The 25,823-nt window shown below is 37.8% G+C and overlaps 2 protein-coding genes across 9 annotated transcripts in view; both read right to left on the bottom strand.

Annotated features, from left to right (window-relative positions):
• Positions 1–7,923, bottom strand: part of gria2b (glutamate receptor, ionotropic, AMPA 2b) — a 97,606-nt gene extending 89,683 nt beyond the window's left edge. For 3 of the 7 annotated variants that reach the window (XR_009064758.1, XM_057849603.1, XM_057849607.1), the window contains exons 1-2: positions 7,521–7,921; positions 7,266–7,406 (exon numbers count right to left, since the gene is read on the bottom strand). Coding sequence is in view for 6 of the 7 variants with exons in the window: in XM_057849603.1 (XP_057705586.1) it covers positions 7,266–7,406; positions 7,521–7,623 (244 nt within the window). In the remaining variant the exon portion in view is untranslated. Of the gene's footprint in view, positions 1–7,265; positions 7,407–7,520 lie in introns of all 7 variants that reach the window. The other 4 variants (XM_057849604.1, XM_057849608.1, XM_057849605.1 and 1 more) reach the window with 2 other exon arrangements.
• An 11,174-nt stretch (positions 7,924–19,097) lies between these two features.
• glrbb (glycine receptor, beta b) overlaps positions 19,098–25,823 on the bottom strand; it is a 45,727-nt gene continuing 39,001 nt past the window's right edge. Inside the window, exons 9-10 of one of the 2 annotated variants that reach the window (XM_057850180.1) lie at positions 23,027–23,328; positions 19,098–20,904 (exon numbers count right to left, since the gene is read on the bottom strand). In XM_057850180.1, coding sequence (XP_057706163.1) covers positions 20,611–20,904; positions 23,027–23,328 — 596 coding nt within the window. In that variant the 3' untranslated portion in view covers positions 19,098–20,610. Of the gene's footprint in view, positions 20,905–23,026; positions 23,329–25,287; positions 25,393–25,823 lie in introns of those variants that run through there. The other variant, XM_057850181.1, reaches the window with a different exon arrangement.

Genomic DNA, 25,823 nt, shown 5'->3' on the forward strand with positions numbered 1-25,823 from the left:
GAAACCACAGGTTCTTAGCAACATTTCCACTAGACATAATTTTCCACTAGAATAGTGTCTACGTTAACTCATTTGCTGCCATTGACAGGGCTAGATGTCTAAATGTGTAATGCAACCCAGGGGTTCCCACCCCTATTGTGGGGATGGTGTGGCTCAGTGGTAGAGTAGTTGTCCCCCAACTCAGAGGTTGTGGGTTTGATTCTCTGCACTGATCAACTTGCCTAAGTATCCTTGAGCAAGATACTGAACCCCACATTGCTCCTGGGGCTGTGTCACCAGTAGGTAGATGGCGATGTAGTGTAAAGCGCTTTGAGCACCTTGAAAGGTGGAAAAGCGCTATACAAGTATAACACCATTTACCTATTGACGTCTAGACCATTTGAATTTTCTATCTCGCTTCACCTTATCATACATTCACTACTAGAACTACCAAGGGTGGATCAGTTGAGGCAAATCTCTTTTATAGCCAGAGAAGGGTCTTCTGGCCCTCATCAGCATATCTTTTGTGAGCATTGAGATCCTCATTAGTCATTCCCATTCACACTTGCATAACCACAGGGTTAGATTGCTCCAATTAGCAACCTGAGTGTTTGCAGGGCAGGGCGCTTTGGCTTTGTTGGACAGTGGACCGCTCAAGCAGGCAATCAGGCGGACAACCTTTTTTCATATGCCAAAAGCTGCAGTTTGCCTACAGTACAAGGGATGGTGTAATAAAAAACAAAACATTTTTTATGTGGTGACGTATGACACTTCGCCCTTTTCCCGGGGCTTGGTGTTTGAGGTTGTTGCTGGAGCAATTTTTGCTTCTGCGCCTTCTTTGCGTTAACATGAGACCCACCAAGAAGTCCACCCTTCTCCCTTGCCTTCCAGTGCAAGGCTGATACAACACATATGCATTCAGTGCTGCCATGTCAATCATATTGTAGAACACGGCGACTGGCCATCTCTGTGTTCCTTCTTGTTTGACAAAGCCAAGGGAGCCCTGGATTTGCAAATATTCAAGATGCTAATTGCAGCTATCCAGAGCAAAACCCCCCTTCACACCTCAGCAGCAACTCCACTGGAGTGTGTAGGGGGTGGTTGTCTGCTGGATTGCTTGTTTAAGTGGTCTAGGGTTTCACAAAGCCAAGTACTCAGTTTGGTTTGGGGTCATTCGACGCCTTTCAGGTCTTTCTTTATAGCCCAAAAATACCTGGGACTTCCAGTGTTAAAATATCAACTATTGGCATGTTAGCATTTCATTCTCATGTAGTAATGTAATGTAGTAATCAATTAGAATTAGTGCTGCAATGATTAATCGATTAACTCGAGTATTTGATTAGAAAAAAAAGATTCAAATTCAATTTTGCTGCTTCGAGTACTCGTTTAATTAAAGTGGCGTTGTAATGGTTTATTTTGAAAGTGTTTGCATTTAGTTTTATTGATTTGGGTGGATACAATGCTTTCTAGTCTGCCTCATTTCACATGGCTGAATCCAGGTGTTCCCTGTGAAGACCAACATAAGCTATGTTTTGGTTTGAGCTAATGTTTTTTTAATGCATTTGTAATTTAGTTTATCGGTATATTTAGCCTATTTTTGTGGGAATATGTGTCTGAACCATTTGTTAAGATCACTGTTAAAAAGTTAGCATTTAATAGCATTTGAACTAGCGGACTTTTGCTATTTACGTTAGCCAATTGTTCTTTTGTTGTACATAGAGCCTCCTTTATTTTTTTATACCGTTTGAGGCTCAGCTCAGGTAATTTAATTTTTCATGTTCCTTATCCGATTACTCGATTATTCGAACTAATGGTTCATCAATTAATCGACTACTAAAATAATCGATAGCTTCAGCCTTAATTAGAATTAGTGCTGCAACGATTAATCGATTAACTCGAGTAATTTGAGTAGAAAAAAGCTTTCGAATCCAATTTTGCTGCTTTGAAGATTCGTTTAATTAGAGTGGTGTTGTAGTAGCTTGTTTTGAAGGTGTTTGCATTTAGTTTTATTGACTTGGATAGATACACTGCCCTCTAGTGGCAACAGTGAATATGACATCACTCAGCTAACATGGCTGGATCCAGCTGCTCCCTGTTAAGACCAATATATAGGTGGAAGTTTTTGATTGAGCTAATATGATTGCTTATACATTCATCATTTAGTTTAGAGGTATATTTAGCAGTTTTTGTGGGAATATGTGTTTGAATGAGTTGTTAAGAGCATTTTGAAAAAAAAAAAAAGTTAGCATTTTATAACATTTAAGCTGGTGGACTTTGCGATTCAAGTTAGCCAATTGTTCTTTTGTTGTACGTCGATCCTCATTTATTAAATTTATTTAAACCGTTTGAGGCTAAACTGTGGTATTTTCATTTATCTTTAAAATCATGAACTGCTCTTGTGAAAAGAAAGTGCAATTCTGCATAATTTAGTTTATGCCATTTTATTTTTTATTCAAATTTAATACTCTTTTGAAAGTGCAATCTTAGCAAGCCTTTGTTTTATATTTCCTAAAATATATTCGGAACACATCAATGTTCCTCATCTGATTACTCGATTATTCGGACTAACTAAATTACAGATTAATCGATTACTTGAATAATCGATAGTTGCAATGCATTTGCAGACTATACAAAGTTAGAAAACAATGTTTACATTGGGGTTTATTGTTCCCGGCCAAACATTTGTGATTGATTCTTGTTAATATTGATCTTGCTTACAATAAAGTCTTTCTTTTCTCCATTAAGGCTTGCACTGTCAGTCCTCGTGCTCAACTAACGTTTACTTTTAAAGCAACCACGAGTACGCTAATCCAATAATCAGGCCAATTCATGAAACATCTCAAAAAATGAGTTACGAAAATCAGTATGCAGATCATCTCATGTGACTATCAACCAAATTAAAACTGCAACTTTCGAACAGAATAACTAATGAAGCTAGCTATGCGCTAGAAAAATAGAAAATAATTAATTCGGCAATGCTACTGCTTTGATTAGCAGTGCCATCGAAAAATGGATTCAACATAAGCCAAAGAACAAATAATCAGTTTTGTTTTATGTCTATGAACCATTAGTTGCCATTTTTATTACGGTTCATAGTATCCGAATAGCAACCAAAAGACAAACAATTAGTTTGATTCAAGGCAGCTATGCTATTATTTTACTCCATCTAATTCCGTATCGTCTCTGGAATTTTAGTTCGACATCAATTTTAAGACAGATGAGCTATTTTTTTTCTGAAATGCTGCAGTTATTATAAGTTCCTAATAGTTTGTCATCTTTATTACGTGTGATAAAAATATTTTAAAACGCAATCAGGAATAAAACGCCTGTCTCATTGGACACATTATTATTTTCTCCTAGCTAAATAACATTATTGAGAGGTTACTGAAAATGAAAGAGTTTGCATTAAAGCACTTCATGATGCCCGATGGACTCTCTCTTTTATGAGTCAGTCTAATAAATGTGGAGATACCGCATCAGGTAAAGAGACAACGGCGAGCCCCAGATGAATGTGTCCGCTAGCCTTAGTCATGTTGCCCTTTAAAAGGACACGGCCTGAAGATGTGCGCTTACATTTACGCACACACGCGCGCAACTTTAACAAGAACACAGTGTAGGTGCAAAAATGAGACAAGCACATGAAAACTCATGACTTGCATGCATGCAAATGAAACCTTTCGTGTGAAGGTTACGTTAGCATCGCAGCTATTAGTGGATTCGAAACAAGCAGAATAATTTTTAAGGATGCATAGGAATGATTTTTTTTTCCACTTTGAGATGACAACTAGCAAGTAACTGTGCTTTGGTTATTATATTTAAATTTTGTCACTAACATATTCACAATTTTGTCTTTATGTAAAAGAATGAAGCACAAACTGCAGTCTCGAATGTGCTCAAGCAAAATAATTGTTATTGTTTGATTTGACGAAGTACTTTTATCTTTAATATTTTTCAAAATAAACACAGAAATATGTAAGTTGGATTTCTGTCTCAGATAAAAAAAAAATAGTGATTAAGTATTATTCTTGTTTGTTTTATATGTTAAATTTTCTTATAGCAACGTCAACATTACATGTAAACTTAACAAACATAAGATGCGCAGAAGTCTTTAATACGCTTAAGCAAAACAAGTGTGCTTTAATTCTTATCATCTGCGTTGTTGTTAAAAATGTTCAACAATTTTCAAAATGTGTCAGTATGTAACTGAATAAACACCAAAGTTTCACCTTAGACAAGACAGATTGCTTTCAATACCCCATCAAACCAGTGTGCATCAAGTCTAAAGGCCGTTTCAAACTAGCGTCAGCCTGGTGTGAAGGATTTAGCGGCAACCCAATCATTGTGTATGTTGGAGGGGTTTCTAAGCAAAAGTGAGCGCCCCCGAGGGGCGGGGCCCAAAATTTAGACTTGTTCTATTTTCACAGCGCCGCCGCGCTGATGTCAACAACGGAAGGAAAAGGGACAGGCGTACTTATATCTGTGCTATCAGGCTGTTTCGGTGGACGGATATACACAAATCACGGCCGACGAAACTTGGAAAAATGTGCTGTTTTTAAGTTTCGCAAGCTTTGGGACACTCAAAAAATGATTGTCATAAGTCTGCTTACTAGGCTAAATGGTACTTGGATGGTTCATTTATGTGGAAATTTAGTTCACGAACAGCAACAAAACAGTATTCACCTTCTCATCGAAACTAGCAAAACTCTTTACACGGCTATTAAAATGCCACCTACTCCTTAAAATAGGAAAAGTCGCAGTTTTCTTGTACAACAATCAAAATTAAACGCACTGGTGCTTGGGAATATTGTAAAAATGCTTGCAGCTTTTTCAATTCCTGACAGCATCTACGTAAGATTACGAGGCTCCACCCATTTTTGCGCTTGCCGTGGACCACTCTTCATACTGGGCTGACGCTAGAGTGAAAAGGCCTTTTATGTTGGACCAAAATGTTGCTATGATGTAATGAGATCTAGTACTGCACCAAGGCAAAATCTTTTTGTCTTATTCTTATCGTCGAAAATGAATGCACGAAGAACCATTCTAATCAGGCTGTGTTTTGTTTGCTTAGCACCTTGATGATGGTCGCCCACTTGCTTCAGGTTTACAGGCATAAGCACGCATGTCAATACTCAGCTTTTTTTTTTTCTTTTTGATTTATGCAAATGACAAGGATTGGACGCTGCCGTGCACCAATCACATGCCTTTGATTTATGTTGAAAAAAGCAGACGCGCAGCCTTTGATGGCCTCAGCATGATTTATGTCGGGAAAAATGTTATGTAATAATGATACAAGTACATGTCAAAATATATATAAATATATATGCTATATTTAATACGTACACCATATACTTCATAATGGTATTGACAGGTCAGATCGGTCATGCACTGCGCCTCACATTCAATTAGGGGACCGCCCACATCAAGAGGAGCTATTCACAAGCACACGCACGCTGGATTTCTGTTGGAAAAAGTACGAAAGCTGTATCGCATACAAACAGGAAAGATTGTCTCGGTAGTGATTAGTGTTCGAGGATCAAGATAATTATTATATTTTTCATACCAGGCATGCATTTGGAAACGTTGTGAAAAAAATCAATGGGAGAAATTAGCTGCTACTGCATTGGCATCATTGTTCGCAATTGTTACGTAAAATAAATGCTAATTTCATGCTTTTTTTTTTTTTTTGCTTTTCACCAAGAATGGAGACTTTTTTTACGTCCAAATCTATAAAGAATTTGGGGATTTAAGCATTCATTCAAAAGAATTTTCACCGGAAAAGCTCTGTTTACACGAGGCGGCCGCTCGCTACATTCACTCACAGACTAGCATTGTACATCGACATATTTACGTCAAATAAATGCTAACTGCACGTTTTTTTTTTTTTTGTGCTCTTAACCAGGAATCGAGACGTCCATATCTATAAAGAATTCAGGGATTTAAGCATTTATTCACAAGAATTTTCAACGAAAAAAGCTCTTTGTCTGTGATTCCACTCGGTCAGCTTTGAGGGCCTCGCCATCAGTGGAGGCCCCCCATTTATCGGCCCCACGCCCCGTGTCCCGTGAATACATTATGAAGTCTATGACGTATACATATAATTTATGTACTGTATATACATATTGATAAGGTTTTATTCATTCATTTATGGTGTTATAGAGTTTAAACTTTTTTCCCCCTAAATTGGGTTCTGTTGTCTTATGTTCGAGTTGTATTAATGTACGGCGAGTTGTAATAATTAATAGCATTTTGTAGTAGGTGTGGTTCTTTGTAAAATGCTATATAAATATAACCTAGTTGAGTTGAGCATTCGTATATAGAATAAATATAGGTATATACACAAGTATTAGAAACAAAAACTTACACAAATGAAGTAAGTAACTTCAAAATGCCAAAAATATACAAAGATGACAATACGATTATGTATAAATCCAAAGACTAAAATGATGTGCAGTATAAGCTACCTAAATGTTGAAATATATATATACAAAAGTAAAATATTTTCAAAAACATTAAATTACAAACATAAAATATAAAAGTAAAAAAATATATATAACTAATAAATACTAAATAATAACTTAAAATAGAGAGAAAATATAAACGCATAACACTGGATAAACAAAGAAATGTGTTATAAAGCTGGGATTCGCTGGCAAACGATTCAGGGTTTACCCTGACTACTGACCATAGTTAGCCGGGATTGGCTCCAGCACCCCCACGACCCTTGTGAGGATAAGCGGCTTGGAAAATCAATGACTAAATGAATGTGTAAAAAAGTGGGAAAATAAAATATAACAAAAAGATGCTAGTAAACAAAATTCAATAAATTGAAAACTTAAAAAAAAAAAAAAAAAGCTTAAATACACTAAAATAAACTAACAAATACATAAAAATAATGCTTAAAAATATAAATTTCAATGAATGAATAATAATAGATCGTGACTGAAAAAAATGTCTATCATCAAATTCCATGCACGCCTTCCTTCTAAAACCCGAAACGACGACGAGCCTTTTCTCCACTCGAAAGGCACCCACGGGTGCTCTTCAAAGAGGCGCTCGCTCAACTCAACTAGATGATGACGATTATGAGGCAGTGCTTTCACTTGCTTCACTGACGACGAAGACTCCGTATCGTGTTGTTGATGTGAAGGAATGAAATAAAGGATGCGGTCGTTGCCCTGGAAACCAACCCTCCCTTTTTCCTCTCCATCATCTCCCTTTTCCCTTCACATCCTTTCAAATACACATTTATACCATATGGCGCAATGCATTTTTTTCAAGGCACTCACAGCAATTGGTGACAGCAAAACTGTTGGCCACCTCCAGGTTGTCAATGTGAGGCGTGAGCCGGAACTCGGCCGTACCGAACTGGACCATGCCTATCCGGAAGGCGCTGTACTCTTGGTCCGCGCCCCTTGGAAAGAGCCCCCCTATACGGAATGGGAGGACATACAGTACAGCAGTCAGCCTTTTTAAAACGCAATGCGTATCATTATTTGGCACCCACATACATACTGAACATGTCATTTTTTTGGTGCACTTACCAATTTGGACGCTGGGCGAGCCTCCGTGTGCACACCCCCACAAGACAAGGAGGAAAGACACGGAGAAATGCACAATCTGCTGCATGGTCGTGGCGGTCCGCATCTACCGAACACACACTCGGGGAGGGGAGGCAGGAATATTCCAGGAGAGAGAAGGACGATCAAGGCGTTAAATCCCACGCATCCTTTTTTTTTTTTTTTTTTTTTTTTTTTGCTGCAGCCAGGTGTGCAATGAACGACGACTAATGTTGGGGATGAAAGATAAAAGGGGGGTCACCCCAGTCGTCGAGGAATGAAGAAGCCTTAACGGCAGAGCACCGAGCGCGGCCGAATCCTGCTCCAAGTGCAGCGCTCCTCTCTCAGCATCACCCCCTCTCAACTCGTCCCTCCACCCTCCTCCTCAAGCAGAGAGACGAATGCTAATGAAGCAACGGCCGAAGATTGCCGAACGCCACCGAAGGGAGAGATAGTCGCTCATGTGATGTCAGTGACCCACACTGAGTGCTTTCATGAGAAATGCGTGCAGACAGCGGCAAATTTAGACCCCTGGGGGCTTAAGGAAAGGAGGACCTGGACAATGGATAAGCAAGAGTCTTAAAATAGACACATTTTAAAATGTTTTTTGTTCATTTTTTTCACTTAAATTTTTCAATTAAATAAAATATAAATAGACAATTATAACCCAAGCGGCCCTAAAATTCAGAATTAAATTCGTACTTTTATTTACTTAAAAAAAAAAAAAAAATATATATATATATATATATATACTGTATATTAAGGCTGTCAAACGATTAAATTTTTTAATCGAGGTAATTACAGCTTAAAAATTAATCGTAAATAATTGCAATTCAAACCATCTCTAAAATATGCCATATTTTTCTTTAAATTATTGTTGGAATGGAAAGATAAGACACAAGACGGATATATACATTCAACATACGGTAGATAAGTACTGTATTTGTTTATTATAACAATAAATCAACAAGATGGCATTAACATTATTAACATTCTCTTAAAGCGATCCATGGATAGAAAGTCTTGTAGTTCTTAAAAGATAAATGTTAGTACAAGTTATAGTAATTTTATATTAAAACCCCTCTTAATGTTTTTGTTTTAATACAATTTGTAAAATTTTCAATCAAAAAATAAACAAGTAGCTCGCCATTGTTGATGTCAATAATTACACAATGCTCACTCATGGTGCTGAAACCTATAAAATCAGTCGGACCCAAGCGCCAGCAGAGGGCGACAAAACACCAAAAAACACAGGTAACAAGTGGACATTACACTGTGCAGTCATTTTAATCTGTTTGACCGAGGCATGTGTGTTAATTGCATCAAATATTTTAACGATATATATATATATATATATATATATATATATATATATATATATATATATATATATATACATATGTAAACACAGTGGTATGAAAAAGTATCTGAACCTTTTGGAATTTCTCACATTTCTGCATATGATCACCATCAAATGTGATCTGATCTTTGTCAAAATCACACAGATGTAAAAACAGTGTCTGCTTTAACTAAAACCACCCAAACATTTGTAGTTTTTCATATTTTAATAAAGATAAGTAAGAAAAATAAGTAAGTGAACTCTCTGCCTAAGGAGACTTAAAGAGCAATTGAAACCAATTTTTACCAAACAATTTTAGTCAGATGTGTGCCCAATCACTGATGAGTGGCTTAAAGCTGCCCTGCCCACTGTGAAACACACACATGGTAAGAATTGTCTTGATGACAAGCATTGTATGATATGCATCATGGCTGAGTCAAAAGAGCTGTCCGAAGACCTGCGATCAACGATTATTGATTTGTATAAAGCTGGGAAGGGATACAAAACCATCTCTAAAAGTCTGGATGTTCATCAATCGACAGTCAGAGAAGTTGTCTACAAATGGAGAGAGTTTGGCGCTGTTGCTTCTCTCCCAAGGAGTGGCCGTCCACCAAAGATTACGCCAAGAGTTCAGCGCAGAATACTCAGAGAGGTATAAAAGAACCCTTGAGTGAAATCACTTACAGAAATCACTGGCACCGTCCGATATCTCTGTTCACACATCAACTATATGTTATACGATGTCCAAGAATGGTGTTCATTAGAAGACTCCACACAGGAAGCCACTGCTGTCTAAAAAAAAACATTGTTGCTAGTTTAATGTTGGCAAAAAGGCACTTGGACACTCCACAGACGTTTTGGGAAAATATTTTGTGGACTGATGAAACCAAAGTTTAATTGTTTGGGAGAAAAACACACAACGTCATGTGTGGAGGAAAAATGGAACAGCTCACCAATATCAACACCTCATCCCCACCGTGAAGCATGGTGGAGCATCATGATTCGGGGCTGTTCTCCTATCAACTTGCAATCATTAATGGAAGAATGAATTCAAAAGTTTATCTGGATGTTTTGCAGGAAAACCTAAGGGCATCTGTCAGACACTTGAAGCTAAAATGAGGATCAATGCTGCAACAAGACAATGATCCTAAACACATAGGTAAATCAACAGACATTCCAGGAATCTGACTGAACTACAGCAGTCTTGTATAGAAGAATGGGCCAAGATTAGTCCTGATCAATGTGCCGGACTGATCTGCCGCTACAGGAAGCGTCTGGTTGAAGTTATTGCTGCCAAAGGCGGGGGGCACAAAATATTATAAATGTTTGGGTGGTTTTAATTAAAGCAGACAGTTTTTTCATCTATGTGATTTTGACAAATATCAGATCACATTTGATGGTAATTTTATGCAAAAATGTGAGAAATTCCTAAAAGTAACCCTAACCCTACTTTTTCATACCACTGTAACTGGCCATGCTTTGAACCGAGAGTTGTCAATTCGGCGACTTTTTCGCTAAATCTGTCAAATTTCCATACCATCTTTGTGACTTTTTTTGGCAAAAGCAACAAATCTAGTTTTTTTGGGGGGTGATTTTCTTTCACTCAGTTTTTCCCTTCTCCTACGACGTTATTCCTCTCTCCTACAGCATCTTTTACAATTACATGCAAATTGCCAACTATGCAAATTTGGTGGTATGTCATCTAGCGACTTTTAGGACAGCCAATAGCTACTTTCCTTACTGGGGAGTTGGGAACTTTTTTTCCTCCATGCGGTTTTTGGATCATTGTCCTGCTGCACATGTTCACGTCAACTTGAGGTCATGAACATGAGCAGAACTCATGATTTTTTCAATCACATACAGTGTACCACAAAAGTGAGTACATCCCTTGCATTTCTGCAGATATTCAAGTGTATCTTTTCATGGGACAAATCTGACAAAATGACACATTGACACAATTAAAAGTAGTCTGTGTGCAGCTTATATAATAGAGTTATTTTCCCCTCAAAATAACTCAAAATATAGCCATTAATATCTAAAGTTAATATCTAAAGAGTGAGTACACCCTTTGAAAAAACATACAGTATATCCCTAAATGTCCAAATTGAGTTCTGCTTGTCATTTTCCCTCCAAAATGTCATGTGACTCGTTACAGGAGTGCTGTCGGCATTGCTGCAGAGATTGAAGAGGTGGGGGTCAGCCTGTTAGTGCTCAGACCATACGCCACACTCTACATCAAATTGGTGTGCAAGGCTGTCACCCTGGGAGGAAGCCTCTTCTGAAGACAAGTAAAGCCCGCCCGTCTCATCAGACCATAACACATGGTTCCAGTAATCCATGTACTTTGTTGACATGTCTTCAGCAAACTGTTTGCGGGTTTTATTGTGTACCGCCCTCAGAAGAGGCTTCCTCCTGGGGTGACAGCCATGCACACCAATTTGATGTAGAGTGCGGCGTATTGTCTGAGCACTAACAGGCTGACCCCCCACGTCTTCAATCTCTGCAGCAATGCCGACAGCACTCCTCTAACGACATTTTGGAGGGAAAATGACAAGCAGTACTCAATTTGGACATTTAGGGATGTACGCTTTTTCAAAGGGTGCACTCACTTTTGTTGCCAGGGGTTTAGATATTAAGGGCTATATTTTGAGGGGAAAATAAATTAACTCTATTATATAAGCTGCACACAGACTACTTTTCATTGTGTCAAAGTGTCATTTTGTCAGTGTTGTCCCATGAAATGATATACCGTAATTTCCCGAATATAACGCACACTTTTTTCCCCCAAAATCAACTTGTAAACTCATGGTGCGCATTATAAACGGGTACATGGATGGAGACAGACATATATATGTATTACATATATATATAAACCGATTTTTTTTCATTGACACGGCCACGTTGTGTTGAAGAAACGTATGCGGCGACCCGTTGCCGACCATTACGGTACGTGACGTCACCGTTTTGTTTCGGTAATACTTCACTCTAATCGGCCGAATGATTTCGTCTGTGTTAAATTCTGCTTTTTTCACTCTTCATAAAGCACAGAATTTAGTTTCTTAAAGTCATTTAAGTTGACGTCTATCGCAGCTCCGCAATTCGGACCATAACAAATGTAAGGACACACACTTCCTATGTCCGTCAACTATATCGGTCCCTCGGGAAACTCAAACCCAAATAACAATAGTTCCTTTTGTTACTGTCGAGTTGACAGCTATGAGCTCTCACGGATTTCCGACTTACGTTCTCACTTTCATTTTACCGTATCAATCCATGGAAGAAACATTTATTCATCATGAGGAAATGAGCAAGTTATACAGCAGCCTTTAAAAGAAAAGTCACATCTGTTTTGTTTTCTCCTAGATTCTGGTAAGTTGGAGAAGTTGTCAAATCATATTATTACCGTAAATATTGTCAGTTTACGGTAATGTTTTGAACTACCAATGTGCTATGCTTGTGCTGTGTTTCACCAGTCAGTAAAATGACATCTCTGTATCTGTACACAAGCTCTGTTTTCTTCTAAAATTAGGGTGCGCGTTATAAACGGGTACAGTAATTTTCCCTAGATTTTACAAGTAAATTTGGGGTGCGCATTATACACGGGTGCGCCTTATATTCGGGAAATTACGGTACTTAAATATCTGCAGGAATGCGAGGGGTGTACTAACTTTTGTGATGCACTGTATATGCTGCCTTCATGTGACGTCGTAATTAGGGTAAATACCATTTGTCCAGCCGAAAATTGAATGTGAAATTGTATTTTTTACTAGAGAACTGGGATTTTATTATAATACAGAGTTTCCGATATGGGTGGAACTTTTACTTTTCAAAGCGGTGTAGACATAGTGTCTTCGTTATTATACTGGCGTGACGACGTCAAAAAATGCGCAAATTAACGAAGAATCTTAATTTAAAAAAAAAAAAGCGTGTTGTTTGCCCGCTGCCATGTTGAAAAGTAAAAGTTATCAATGTTAACATTTATAATCCTCTAATTGTTTTAAACAAGTGTTTGTTAAAATATTCATTACAAACAAAAACAGCGTTTGCATTTTGATGCATTCTCTTGTTTTTGTAGATGAATGAATGTTGATTTTTTTTTATGAATGTGATGGTTTTTTTTGTTGTTGTTTTTTTTTTGCTACAACAACAAAAGCACATCAACAGGACGTATCGCATTTACCAAACAGCAAGTTGGAAGGTTGATCTTTCCCAGAGCATGTGAAGACAGCGTACGTTGTTCAAGTTCTGAAGAAGCATAGCAGCCCCAAACTGTCAGACTGCCACCACATTTGACTGTTAGTATGGTTTATTCTTCAGATTTTTCCCCCCAGATTTAGATCATTCAGTAATCACCCAAGAATTGGGGAATCTTTCTGAAAAAGTAAGACTGACAAGTTCTGGTCTGCACTACCATGGATGCATTTTTGCCCAGTGTCTTTCTTTAAGTTGAACCATAAAAACTGACTGAAACAAGGGAAGCCTGTAGTTCTTTAGCTGTTGTCCTGGGTCACTTTGTGACATTCTAGAGTTTTCACGGCGCTCTAAGGGTAATTTATATAGACCGGCCATTATCCACTGCTTCATATTCTCTCTAAAGATTGCTGGTATAATTGCTCCCACTGTGGTTTGCTGAAGTAATCAAGTAAAGGATTAGAAATAGCTTTGTAACCATCTCAAGACTGATGGATGACAATTACTCTATTTTTCAAAAGCACTTTAACTTGTTTGGATCGTAGCATGCTGCTACAGCTCTTTTGGGATATGTTAGCTTGCTTCATTTCGTCAAACATATTCCATTTATGAATTTTCTTGATTAAACAGCATTTTGTTGCAGCTTTCTTGGAATCCTTTGAGGTAGATAATGCAAATAAGGTTGGTTTTCTGAAGGATTTCATTAACCTGTTAATATAATTGTCCGCTTGATACACCATGAATTATCTAATCTAGCACAAGGAAATTTGAAAAATTCTTTTAGATGAAATCACCATTGATAAACACCATTGAATGCTCATTTGTGTTATTTTTGACTGAAGGAAGGCCAATTTGACTGAGGAAATGATGCTTGACTAAAGAAACCAATTAGCTTTTCAGGGACCTGCGCATAAAATCGCTATCACTTTCTTGAAATGATTGCAGTTCTTCCAAATTATGGCAGCATGATTTCTAACAAAAACTTGCCTTTGCATCTGTCCATTGGTTTCCTATAAAATTCTGAATCAACTACGGGATCATTTCAATTATTTGTAAGCATTACATGTTCAAATCCATGTTTCAGCACCACGGACAGCAGAAAATCCTTGTTTCATTAACCCACTGAAGAGGAAATACTATATATCAATATTAAGACCAATCTTGACAAAAGAAAAAAAGACTAATTGGTAGGAATGGCTTGAATGAGTAAGTCTTAGAAGGCTGTTGCAGTTGGGAACTGAAGATGAATTATGAATGCACAACATATAAGTCAAGTTGCAGTGTCAAGATTCTCCTGACACTTGCGGGTTGAGTTCTTGAAACCAGGGAACTGTCCTGGCCTCAGCAAGAGTGCTGAGACCAAATACTGTTTCGGCTTGTGTCGAAGGCCATTCAATACAAACAATCCTATTTTATTTGAGTGGCGGGGGCTATACATACTGTAATATGGTCTTGCGGTTTTAAACGTTATTAAGACTGCGGTGAGAGGTTTTGCTCTTCAGTATTCCAGTGATGTGTGGGTATGGAGAAAGCACAAAATGAGCAGGTAATTATATAATAAATCACAGCGTGCCATCACATTGCCACCTATTTTAAATCTGATCGTTTACAGAGCAGTTTTACTTGCAAATCGATTGCAATCCGTTAACAAATCAAATAGAAGACAAACGCCTTCCATCTCACACACTTATTTCAACCTTTTGAGTGAAACTGGAGGAAAAAATGGTATTGTGTTCATGGTCACTATGAAGATTTTAGGTTGTTCTGTAAATCAATTGAGTATAACATTGAATTGGACTTTCTTAAAACAAAAGTTTAGAATTTTGGCCATTAGGCTTAATCTTCGAGTTAGCCGGGGTTAAATTAGTTGGTGGAGTTGATTTCAACAAATTCCATACAGTTTGTAATTTATTATTTTCAGGGCTCAGGAGTGGCTAAGCTAGCACAAGTCAATGGTCCCCTCCTAGCATGTCAATAAAAAAACCATATTAACAGATCTAACAGAATCAAATAAATTCAAAATGCAGATCGTTATTCAAAATACCCACGCGGCCATAACAATGTCGCACCAAACTGCCGGAATTAATTCATCTGCGGGACTATTTTTTTTTTTTAGATCATGCGACCCCAATAGAGAGGAGTGCTGCAGCCTCTTATGCTCCATTCGAGGAAGCTGGGAAATCGGACTTGTCCCACTCGGATGCATAGGCGGAGTTTGACTTTCGTGGCGGGGGAGGCAAAACATGTTGATGACCCCCGAAACGCAGTGTCAGCAATAAAATTAACCTACAAGATACTGTATATGCTCGGATAGTAGCTTAGCCCATGCTCGTGCATACTGGTATCCCGGCTGTGTGTGTGGGGGTGCGTGTGTGTGAGCACACGCGTTTTTCCGTCTTACCTAGTGGAGAAGTAGATGCCGCATCCTTTTTGACTGAATATTCCAGCCAGAATTTGTCCTCAGGTGGTTTTGGCTAAGCAAAGCAAATGGCTGTCTCTAAAGTGCTAGTCACATAATGTGTTCAAAAAATAACTTTGACCCATTCTAAAAAAAAAAATGTTGCTAATTTCATTCATTTTTGTCGTTTTATTGCTTCACAACATTTTACCGGCAAAGTCTTAATTTTAAATTCATATATGTAAATGAAAGTCAATTACATGCAATGCCATTTTCGGCCACCAGGGGGGGGGGTATGCCTCACCCCGGACCCCCTCTTCATCTCCGTGCATGCTCAGATGATACCAGTTGCAACCTCAGAACGTTCAAAGCGTTTTCTCTTTTGGCCATTAAAAGACATGTTGACCTCCAGCAAACATGGCTTCTCGTAAGCGGTCAAATGGTGGAGGAAAAACGACAGCTAAGGTAGATAGACAACACTAAACTGTCTTCTTTAGTTTTACTATTGACGGTCTGCTTTTTGACGGGAAGCGCATTTTGTTGAGTGACGTCTGAAGCAAGTCGTGAAGTCGGGATACTTTTTTTTCTTCTCCCGACTAGTGCCCCCCAGTTTGAGTGGCGTTCCAATGATATTTACCATGGTCGGAATATGGAAAACTCCGATTTTCTATCTTCCTCAAATGCAGCATCGTTCTACGGAGTTTTGACTAAAGAACGGCAACATAGTGAAACATGCGTTTAAACGCTGTGGCTACAGACTGAAGAAATGGGCAAATAAGTTTGGACAGATTTCATATGAAGAAGAAGGCACAATACAAACTGTGGATACCGCTGCGACATAAACACTTCGGTGGTAAAAATATCACTCCGCTCTGCAACCTGTTCCCTACAGAGCTACTGGATTACAAATGTTGCTGTTCATACTGCAGTTATTGATATGCAATGGTAAATTTTAATCACTTCATCCTGAAAACATAGCCAACACTATTGATTGCATGGGTCGTCGGTTATTTTCATGCGTGCATATGTTGTTTTTTATTGGCGTGCTAGGACAGGATCATGGTAACACTTTACAATAAGCGTCCCTTAATTAACATTAGTTAATGTATTTTTAGACAATAACTCATGTTTAAGTAACATGACAATAATTAATTTAATCCCTTACTTAACATTAATATATTAACCTGAGTTAATGCATTAGTTAATGCATTTTAAGACAATAACTAATGTTTAAGTAACATTACAATAATTAATATAATTGCTTATCTAACATTTATTAATATATTAATTAATATGAGTTAATGCATTAGTTAATACATAACCAGACAGTAACTAATAGTTTGGCAAAAAAAAAAAAAAAAAAAAAAAAAATATATATATATATATATATATATATATATATAGGCCTTTATAGGGTTAAGGTTTGTTAACTTAAGCATCTTTAATTTCTTAGTTAAGGGACACATGTGCTAAACTTTACAATAAGGGTCCAAAAAGCATTCAGTAATGGTTAAAAAAGGTTAAGGGGGGGGGTTAACTTAAGCATTTATAATTTCTTAGTTAAGGGACACATGTGCTACATTTTATAATAAGGGTCCAAAAAGCATTCAGTAATAGTTAATAAAGGTGATGAGGGGGGAACTTAAGCATTTATAATTTCTTAGTTAAGGGATACATGTGCTACACTTTACAATAAGGGTCCAAAAAACATTCAGTGATTGTTAATTAAGGTAAGTAATAATTATGAGGTACGTTCACGTGAAATGATACCATACTTAAGGTTAGGTTAGAACATATATATATATATATATATAAAATACATTACTTAACATTAATTCACATATACATTATTGCATTAATAAATAGTTATTAATGTACAGTATACTGGTACTAGTAAGTGATTGTTATTTTAAAATGAGAAACATTGCTATTACTTAACATTAATTCACATATACATTATTGCATTAATAAATAGTTATTAATGTACAGTATACTGGTACTAGTAAGTGATTGTTATTTTAAAATGAGAAACATTGCTCTGTGAGTCCTTAGGTCCTGCTAAACTTACCTTAAGTATGATATTATTTCACGTGAACGTACCTCATAAGTATTACTTAACCGTCACGAACCATTAATGAATGTTTTTTGGACCCTTATTGTAAAGTGTAGCACGTGTCCCTTAACTAAGAAATTATAAATGCTAAACCCCCCCCAACCTTTGTTAACCATTACTGAATGCTTTTTGGACCCTTATTGTAAAGTATAGCACATGTGCCCTTAACTAAGAAATTATAAATGCTAAGTTAACAGACCCTAACCCTAAACCCTAACCCTATTTAGGCTTATATATATATATATATATATATATATTTTTTTTTAATTTATTTATTTATTAATTTTTTTACCAAACCATTAGTTAGTCTGGTTATGCATTAACTAAACTAAAAATCTGAACTTCCCCTATAATGTACTTGTACAGCCTTACAGTAGAAAAAAAAAAGCTAAAAAAAAAGGACGCAAAAAAAAATGTAGCATGAGAAAGAACATGAAAGAAACCATAATAGATGATTGTTAGAAGTACGAAAAAGTTAAAGGCCAGGCGAGAGAGGAACAAGTACAAATTAAGAGCCATAAAGGTCAGGGGCAAATGATGAAAAGGATGTAAGGGGGGAAAATGTATTAGGTTTCCTACTTTGTCTTGACTCATAAAAGTGAGATTTTATCCTATTGAACTGAGGCTGCATAGTGAGTCGTCAGCTGTTGACAATGTGCCCACCACAGCCTGCATCCTGGTCTCCTGCAGGGCGGTGGCCTGGTGAGAGGTCTTGTCGGATTAGTGCTCGCCCTGTGTGATATAGGTTAGCCCGCTCGGATGCTACATACACCCACGTGTCCAATGCAGAAGCATCAAAGCATGTCAGTGTTTGTTACACAGATCATTATACAGCACTATGGTCAATACTTGAAAAGAGTATGGAGCCTCTAGGAGTGGGCCGCATGACTCAATTGTGGCCAGCAAAGGCAGTGTTCACTGCGGCTTTGAAATCGGCATTTAAAACAATTTTCAAATGTGGGGAAAAACATACATAGGTCACCTTTTATGAGCCGCACGTTCAATGACGAGCATCCCGAAAGGCGTTCTGTGTGCATCACGTGATGTGAAAAGTCGTCTTTTTATTGAGCTTTTGCTTGCAACCCGCATATACAGGTGGAAAACATCACAGTGGAAGGGCAGTTGGGGCCTGTCACTCAAGAGCAAAAATATTAGGAAAACCCTCCCTCGAAAATTGTCTTAAAATGTTGAATTCCATATTTATAAGTTGACACATGCATGCATTTCCCGCCTTTAATAACATGCAACGTAATGATATAACGTTCTGCTTGGCGTGTTCAAAAAACAAAACAAAAAATAAGCTTATGATAAATAGATGCTATGTACATATTACATATATAAATAATTTATATATATTGATTTATAAGCCAGGGGTGGGCAAACATTTTTGCTCAAGGGCCACATTTTGTTTTTGAAACCAAGAGATGAGCCGAGCCATTTGTAAAAAAAGAAATTTAAAAATGTTCACATGTGTATGTCAAATAGATTCTTATTATAACAAAATAATCTTTTTTTTATTCCCCCCCCTTGATTAGTTATGATTAACAAATGATCAAAAATACATTTGTATGTTAATAAAAGATTAAATATACATTTTATTAATTTTGATATTTTTATTTATAGTGAAATTATAATTATTGAACCAAATCAATAAAAAAAAATTACAAGAATTGAATATTTGGTGAAAATCATTTACAGTTAATCAATTTACGAAATACAGTAATGTTACTATTAATTGAGTATACAGTGATCCCTCATTTTTGCGGTTAATGGGACAAGAACCTGCCATCATGAGTGAAAAATCGCGAAGTAGATACCCCCCACCCCCATTTTTTTTTTGTGTGTGTTCAATGTATTTATTCAGATTTAGCATTGAAAAGCGAGACATACAAGACACGTTTTCCCCTTTTTTCCCCAAAATATAATAAAAAAAAACCAAAACTTTTTATGTATAAATATTTTAATAAATGGTTTTTAAGCACTTCAAATATACTGTCTCACCGAATTATTTTTAAAAAAGAATAAAGTAGAAAAATGCTTGTCTTTACTAAATGCTTCATGGAGTGAGTCCACTCAAATCCGCTCACTTACACACAATGAGTTGCCACAGCTAGTGTTTTACAAGTTAAACGATGATTGACGCATTCAGCGCTTTGAAGCTTCGGCTTCCAAGCGTCTCTGGCAAGATCAAACCTTAACATCTGTCAATCATCGTTAACTTTAATCAGCAACTCCAGTGCACTGCCAGACCAAGAAACGCAGCAGGAGGGAGAGAGGGGCTGTGTGATCAAATCGGGGTAGAGCTCATCTGTAGTTGATTATTTTTTTAATTGAAAAAAATTCGCGATGGACTAAGGGCGCGAAGTCTGAAGCGGGAAGTAGCGAGGGATCACTGTATTTCAAAATAAAAGTCTACCAGTAATTATTTGTAATTTAATGTAATTGGCTAATTCTTTGAACAAATAAATAATTCAAACTATAATTTATATATTTAACATTGCAAGTATTTCTATCATTATTTACAATATTATCCAATTATTGAACGACTAATTAAAACCAGGTAAATATGTTTTAATACAAATATTAAAGCGTAAAATATATTTTTGGTTTGCTATTGAATCACTTTTAATACAGTTTCAAAAAACATTAAAATTGTTCCTTATTTGATGTAGTATGTTGAATTGAGGAAAAAAACAAATTCCATTTTAGACAGTAAAAGACTGTAAATGTGAAGTAAGTTAAATACTTTCCCAATGCACTGTAAATACCCAGTCGTCTAATTTAAATAAGTGAGCGGCCCCGTATATGGGCCCTGGGTTATACCTTGCCCACCCCTGATAGTAGCTCTTTTTGTAGAAGTGTGCATTTGACAAAGCTGTTGAATAAATCACCAGCAGGGATGATAATTACATTTACATTAGATAAATAGATTATACAGTTTTAGTTTTGAACGAGTGGGATTAACACGCTTTTGATGGGAGGAAGCACCAATTTTTGGGTGGGCGAGAGATTGGTGGGGCTGGGGCGTCAGCGATCACAAGTAACAGGACCAGTAGATGACGTTGAAGAAGAGGAAAGAGAACGGGAAGAGGGCCCGGGCGTATAGGTCCACGCGCTTGGCGGCCGACGGGATGACTGGCTTGGGGGGCGGCGGCTTCTTGTTGTTCTTGGTCTGCGATTTGCCACCGCCGGCCGTGTCGATTGGTTTGCCGTAGCAGTCAAAGTTCGACAGCTCAAAGTCCCGCGGGAGCGAACCCACGATGCTGAAGTCGTTGGTGCGCAGGTCCGACTTGGAGGTGCACACTTTCTTGCAGCGCGTCTCCGCCACCTGCATAGGAACGGAAGATTGGTCTGAACATCGATGAAAAAAAACTAGCTACTGAGAAGTGGGCGAACTCCATTTTTTATTATTTTTAAGATTCGAGAAAAGTTGAGAGTTGTGTCTTAAATGTCTCATCCTGCAGTATGGTACACTTGTTCTGATAGCACTATTATGTTTGGATTGTTAAATTTTGGATGTACTGCAGTTGCTTGATTTATTGCCTTAGGAAAGGCTATTCAGCATCAAGTACACTGGGCCAAGGACAGATCCTTGAGGCCCTCCATCTATGTTCATTCTACCAGTGAAATCGTGGCCAGTGAATCTTCAGGGTGGAACTTGCTTTTGTTCCAGATATTTCCATAGACTGTGATATTTCTCCACCTTCAAAAGGTGTGGACGGCTGTCAAGGCTCACGGGATGAACAGAATGTAATCAGTGCAAGTCATTAAGTTCATCTGAGCTTCATTATGTTGATTTGCTTTTGACAAGAATTGCTCATTAAAGCAAAATGAAAGTGGTGTAATCCTACTCAAAGATGACTGAGAAGGACTCCAGAGGAACATTCGATTCTATTAGCGCACAAATGGATGGGTGAATGACAAGCACAGTCACATTTGGGACACACTAAGAGTCCACACATTTTCTGATAGATTAGTTTTCAGTTCACTGTTTTGCATTTAGATTACATCTGAGCTGCTTTGTAGTGAAACCCGATATCAAAATCTAAGCTTTGCTTAAAACCCTACTTTGAAGCCCTAAGATTGGCTTTCGCCCCTAATTGTTAACCCTAACCCTTAGTCTAAAACCTGACATTATTAGAAAACCACATTTCAAACATGCGGTAAACCTAGCTGGTAGAATAATTCTTCTTCAAATCCTAACACTGGCTTGAAATCAGAAACTCAAAGCTCTATATTGAAACCCTGACTAAAATCTGAGTTAACACTTAAACTAGTCTTGAATCCGTACCAGAAAAGACCTAGTTTGAGACCATGATTATTGTTTAAAAGCGTAACTTGGAACCCTTTGCGTGGGGGAACAGCATAACTCCAAATTTAAGACTTAAATACCTACTTGACCTTCACTTAAACATTGAATTCAAGACATAACCCTTTTTTAAACAAAACCTTTGCTTAAAAACCCTCACTTGAAATCTTTACCCATCCCAGAAATCCCAATTTCAAAACGAATCTAGTACAAAAACCCTATTTTGAGGCTCGAAGAAACATTTCAAATTCAGCAGGGCCGAGAACGAAAAGTGGTATTTGGTATGTGGCAAAATGTATTTTGGCATGTGGCATTTTTTTGCCATGTGGCAAAATGTATTTTGACCTGTGGCATTTTTTTGGTGTTTGGCAAAATTGATTTTGGCATGTGGCATTTTTTTGCCATGTGGCAAAATGTATTTTGACATGTGGCATTTTTTTTGGTGTTTGGCAAAATTGATTTTGCCATGTGGCATTTTTTTGCCATAAGGCAAAATGTATTTTAGCGTGTGATATTTTTTTCCATGTGGCATTTTTTTGGTATGTGGAAAAATGTATTTTGGCAAGTGGCATTTTTTGGGTATGTGGCATTTTTTGTGTGTGTGTGGCACAATGGATTTTGCCATGTGGCATTTTTATGCCATGAGGCAAAATGGATTTTGGCATGTGGATTTTTTTTGGGGGGTATGTGGCAAAATTGATTTTGGTATGTGGCATTTTTTTTGTACATGGCATTTTTGCAAACCATCCATTTCCATGCCACACCATGGCTGCAAAAATGCCACATACCAAAATCCATTTTACCACATACAAAAAAAATGCCACATACCAAAAAAATGCCACATCCCAAAAAAAAGCCACATGGCAAAATCAATTTTGCCACATACCAAAAAAATGCCACATGGCAAAAAAAAAAAGGCCACAAAACAAAATCAATTTTGCCACATAAGAAATACCACTTTTCGTTCTCGCTGTCTCTCAAATCCCAACTGGAAAGACAATCCTTGATTATTTACCGTTTCAGCCTCAAACTGTTCCATTTAGATAACTAATCTTCTGATCTAATTGACGCGAGCTCTTAACGATTTTAAAGGTATGGGTTCAGCATGCCGATTGGATCGTAGCAGGCGGAATGCACTGACATGCAATGTGCTGACATGGAGCGGCGTCCCCCCGGTGCCGTTGACGGTGTTGTTTCTGGTAGCGGCGTTGGCGGCGCTCTTGCCCGCCGCCTTCTCCTTAGACGCGATCTTAGCCTTCTCGGCCTCGATGCGCTTGGGGCTGTTGAGCATGACCTGCACCACGGCGTACTCAACCAGGGAGGCGAAGCCGAACAGCAGGCAGGCGATGAGCCAGATGTCTATGGCTTTGACGTATGACACCTTGGGAAGCTCGGAAGCCAGAGATGTGCACTCCGAAGACAAAGACAGCACGGACAGGATGCCTGAAAGAGAGTAGACATCACGTTTTGACTGGGACTTCTGCTTTGGAACCTGAACATTCATGAGAAATATCGATTAATCGAGTAATCGGATAAAACATTTTTTTAGGTAAAGAGCAATTATAAATATACATGAGAAAAAAAGAAATTTAATCCAATATTGAACCATTTTCAGTCACGCAATGTCTTTATTTTCGATGTACATAGTTGAAAACAGCCAACAGTTGCATCTCAGATGTGACTAGAAAAAAAAAATTCACTGCTTTCACTCAAAAAACTTTTAGCTCTTTAAAAAAAAACATATTTCTTACCTATAAATGTAATTACGCTTGATAACACACATCACTTAAAAGCTACGTGTTTTTCCCACGTGTTTTAATTTCATTTCCATTTGTGTCAAGCTATTTTTAAGTTCTAGTTAAGTTTTAAGTTAGTCTAAACTGTAAGTACTGATAGGATTTTTAGTTTTTGCAGTGTTCAAAATAAATGTATGATACCTGCTGTATTGGAGCACATTAGGGACCAGTGCTACTTGGTGTTTTATTCAGCAATGACTACTGAGCTAAAACTGACAGTTAGCTTTATTATGTTTTAATTTTACACCCTCATCACTCTACAGCGCTGTGTTTTTACAGATTAAATAAAGCCTGTATGTAAGACACGTTAGCCACGCATCGACAGTGGTCATAATCCATAGAAACCTTGCCCTCCGAAGGGCTAACGTTACATGAGTGAGTGACAGTAAAACGTTATATTTATTAGTGATGAGAAGTCTACTGCTTAAACATGGCGGCTGTTCACTAACGCTGCCCAGACGCAGCCGAGTCTGTCATTTCGCATCCAGTCCTAAATGCATTCGATATCTATGGGATGCATTGGACACTACCTGCTACCAGACCAACATCATGTGGGCATAGTTTTTAGCAACGTCAGCGTAGTTTGTAGCGGCTGTCGGCTGCAGTAAGTAAGTTTTTTTTTACTGCTTCTTCCTCTACGCACGTGCTGTCAGCGCGTTGTCCCCCATTAAAAGTAGTCCGGGCAAAATGTGATACTTAGAGCTGGCAAAATTAAACGATTCCTCGAGGTGAATAAAATTACTTGGATCAGTTTTTAAACTCGAGTTACTCGAGTTGCTCGGGTATTCGTTTCAGCTCTAAACGATATATTGTGCAGGCCTACTTGAGAACTTAATTTGAAATCCTAACCCAAATTTACAACCTTTGCCCACAAGGTGCCCACACTTGTAAAATTAAAATCATCTTAGTTTCAAATCCTGATTCAAAAGCCTAGTCTTTGTCTGAAATCCTAATCATTCATTCAGCACAAACCCTCATTAGAAACATTACCCAGACTTAGAAAACAACACGTCTTGAAATCCCAACCCTTGTTTTGAACAATGAATTACACTAAAATCCATAATTTAAATCTGTAACACTGGCTTTCAAACCCTTCAACTCAACCCTTATGTCAATCCCTTTGAAATCTTTATTTGAAACCTCGACTTTTAAAAGCCTATCACTAGTTATCGGATTCTTGTATCAAAATGATCCAAATGATTTAGCATTATGGCGTGAATGACATCCCATCTGTGTGCTACATGTCGATTTATATGCACTGTAAATGTATCGCGTTTATGTGAGCCCCACGCCAATTAAGACTCATTATAATTCTTCTACTAAGACAAGTGACGGCCTCAAATGACCTGCCTGCTTCTTCGTAGGATATAGCCAACCAAGTTGCAGCTTGGGCATGTATTTTAGCCCCCATTAACCAGACTCTCTCCCCTTTTATTAACTGAATGTTTCTACAGGGATGCAATAAACACATACACTAAGGCCACCCCCCTCATTACAGGAGGTTGTTTTAATCACACTGCAGCTTTTTTCTGCGCGCTTAACATTCCCTTAGCGCCAAAGGACGCTTTGAACACACAGACTAACAAATGCGAGCGGTGGCACACACCTGAGTGTTGAGTGACCTGCAGTGATCCCATTTAGAGAGGAAAGAAGAGGACGCGTCCATGAGGAGAGGAGGTGATGATGACATGAGGGAGGTGATGATGGACGACTGAAGGCACGATGGAGGACACGTGAAGGGACAGGACCGGCGGATCAGTAGATGATAATGCAAGTCATGCACAACTACATTCACACCTGTGTTGAAAACCTTACTTTGAAATAACTGGGAACTGCCGTTTGAAACACAATCCCTGGTTTGAACTCCTAAATCTTTTTAAAACCTTAACTCAGACATAAAACCCATAGTTTGGGATCTTAATTTGAAGTGTTAACCCTGAGATCAAATACTTACCTTAGTACTGAATCAGAAGTCTTAACTTTTGCTTCAAAGCTTAATCTGAAACTTCAAATCTAATGTCAAACCACAACGCTTACAAACTCGTACCCATTGCCTCATTTGAAATTGATTGATACTTTAAACACCAATATTATCTGAATGGCTAACTATGGCCCCTGTTTGAAACGTCAACAAAGCCTTGA

Source organism: Corythoichthys intestinalis, chromosome 11, assembly GCF_030265065.1.
Source record: "Corythoichthys intestinalis isolate RoL2023-P3 chromosome 11, ASM3026506v1, whole genome shotgun sequence".
Classification (NCBI taxonomy): domain Eukaryota; kingdom Metazoa; phylum Chordata; class Actinopteri; order Syngnathiformes; family Syngnathidae; genus Corythoichthys; species Corythoichthys intestinalis.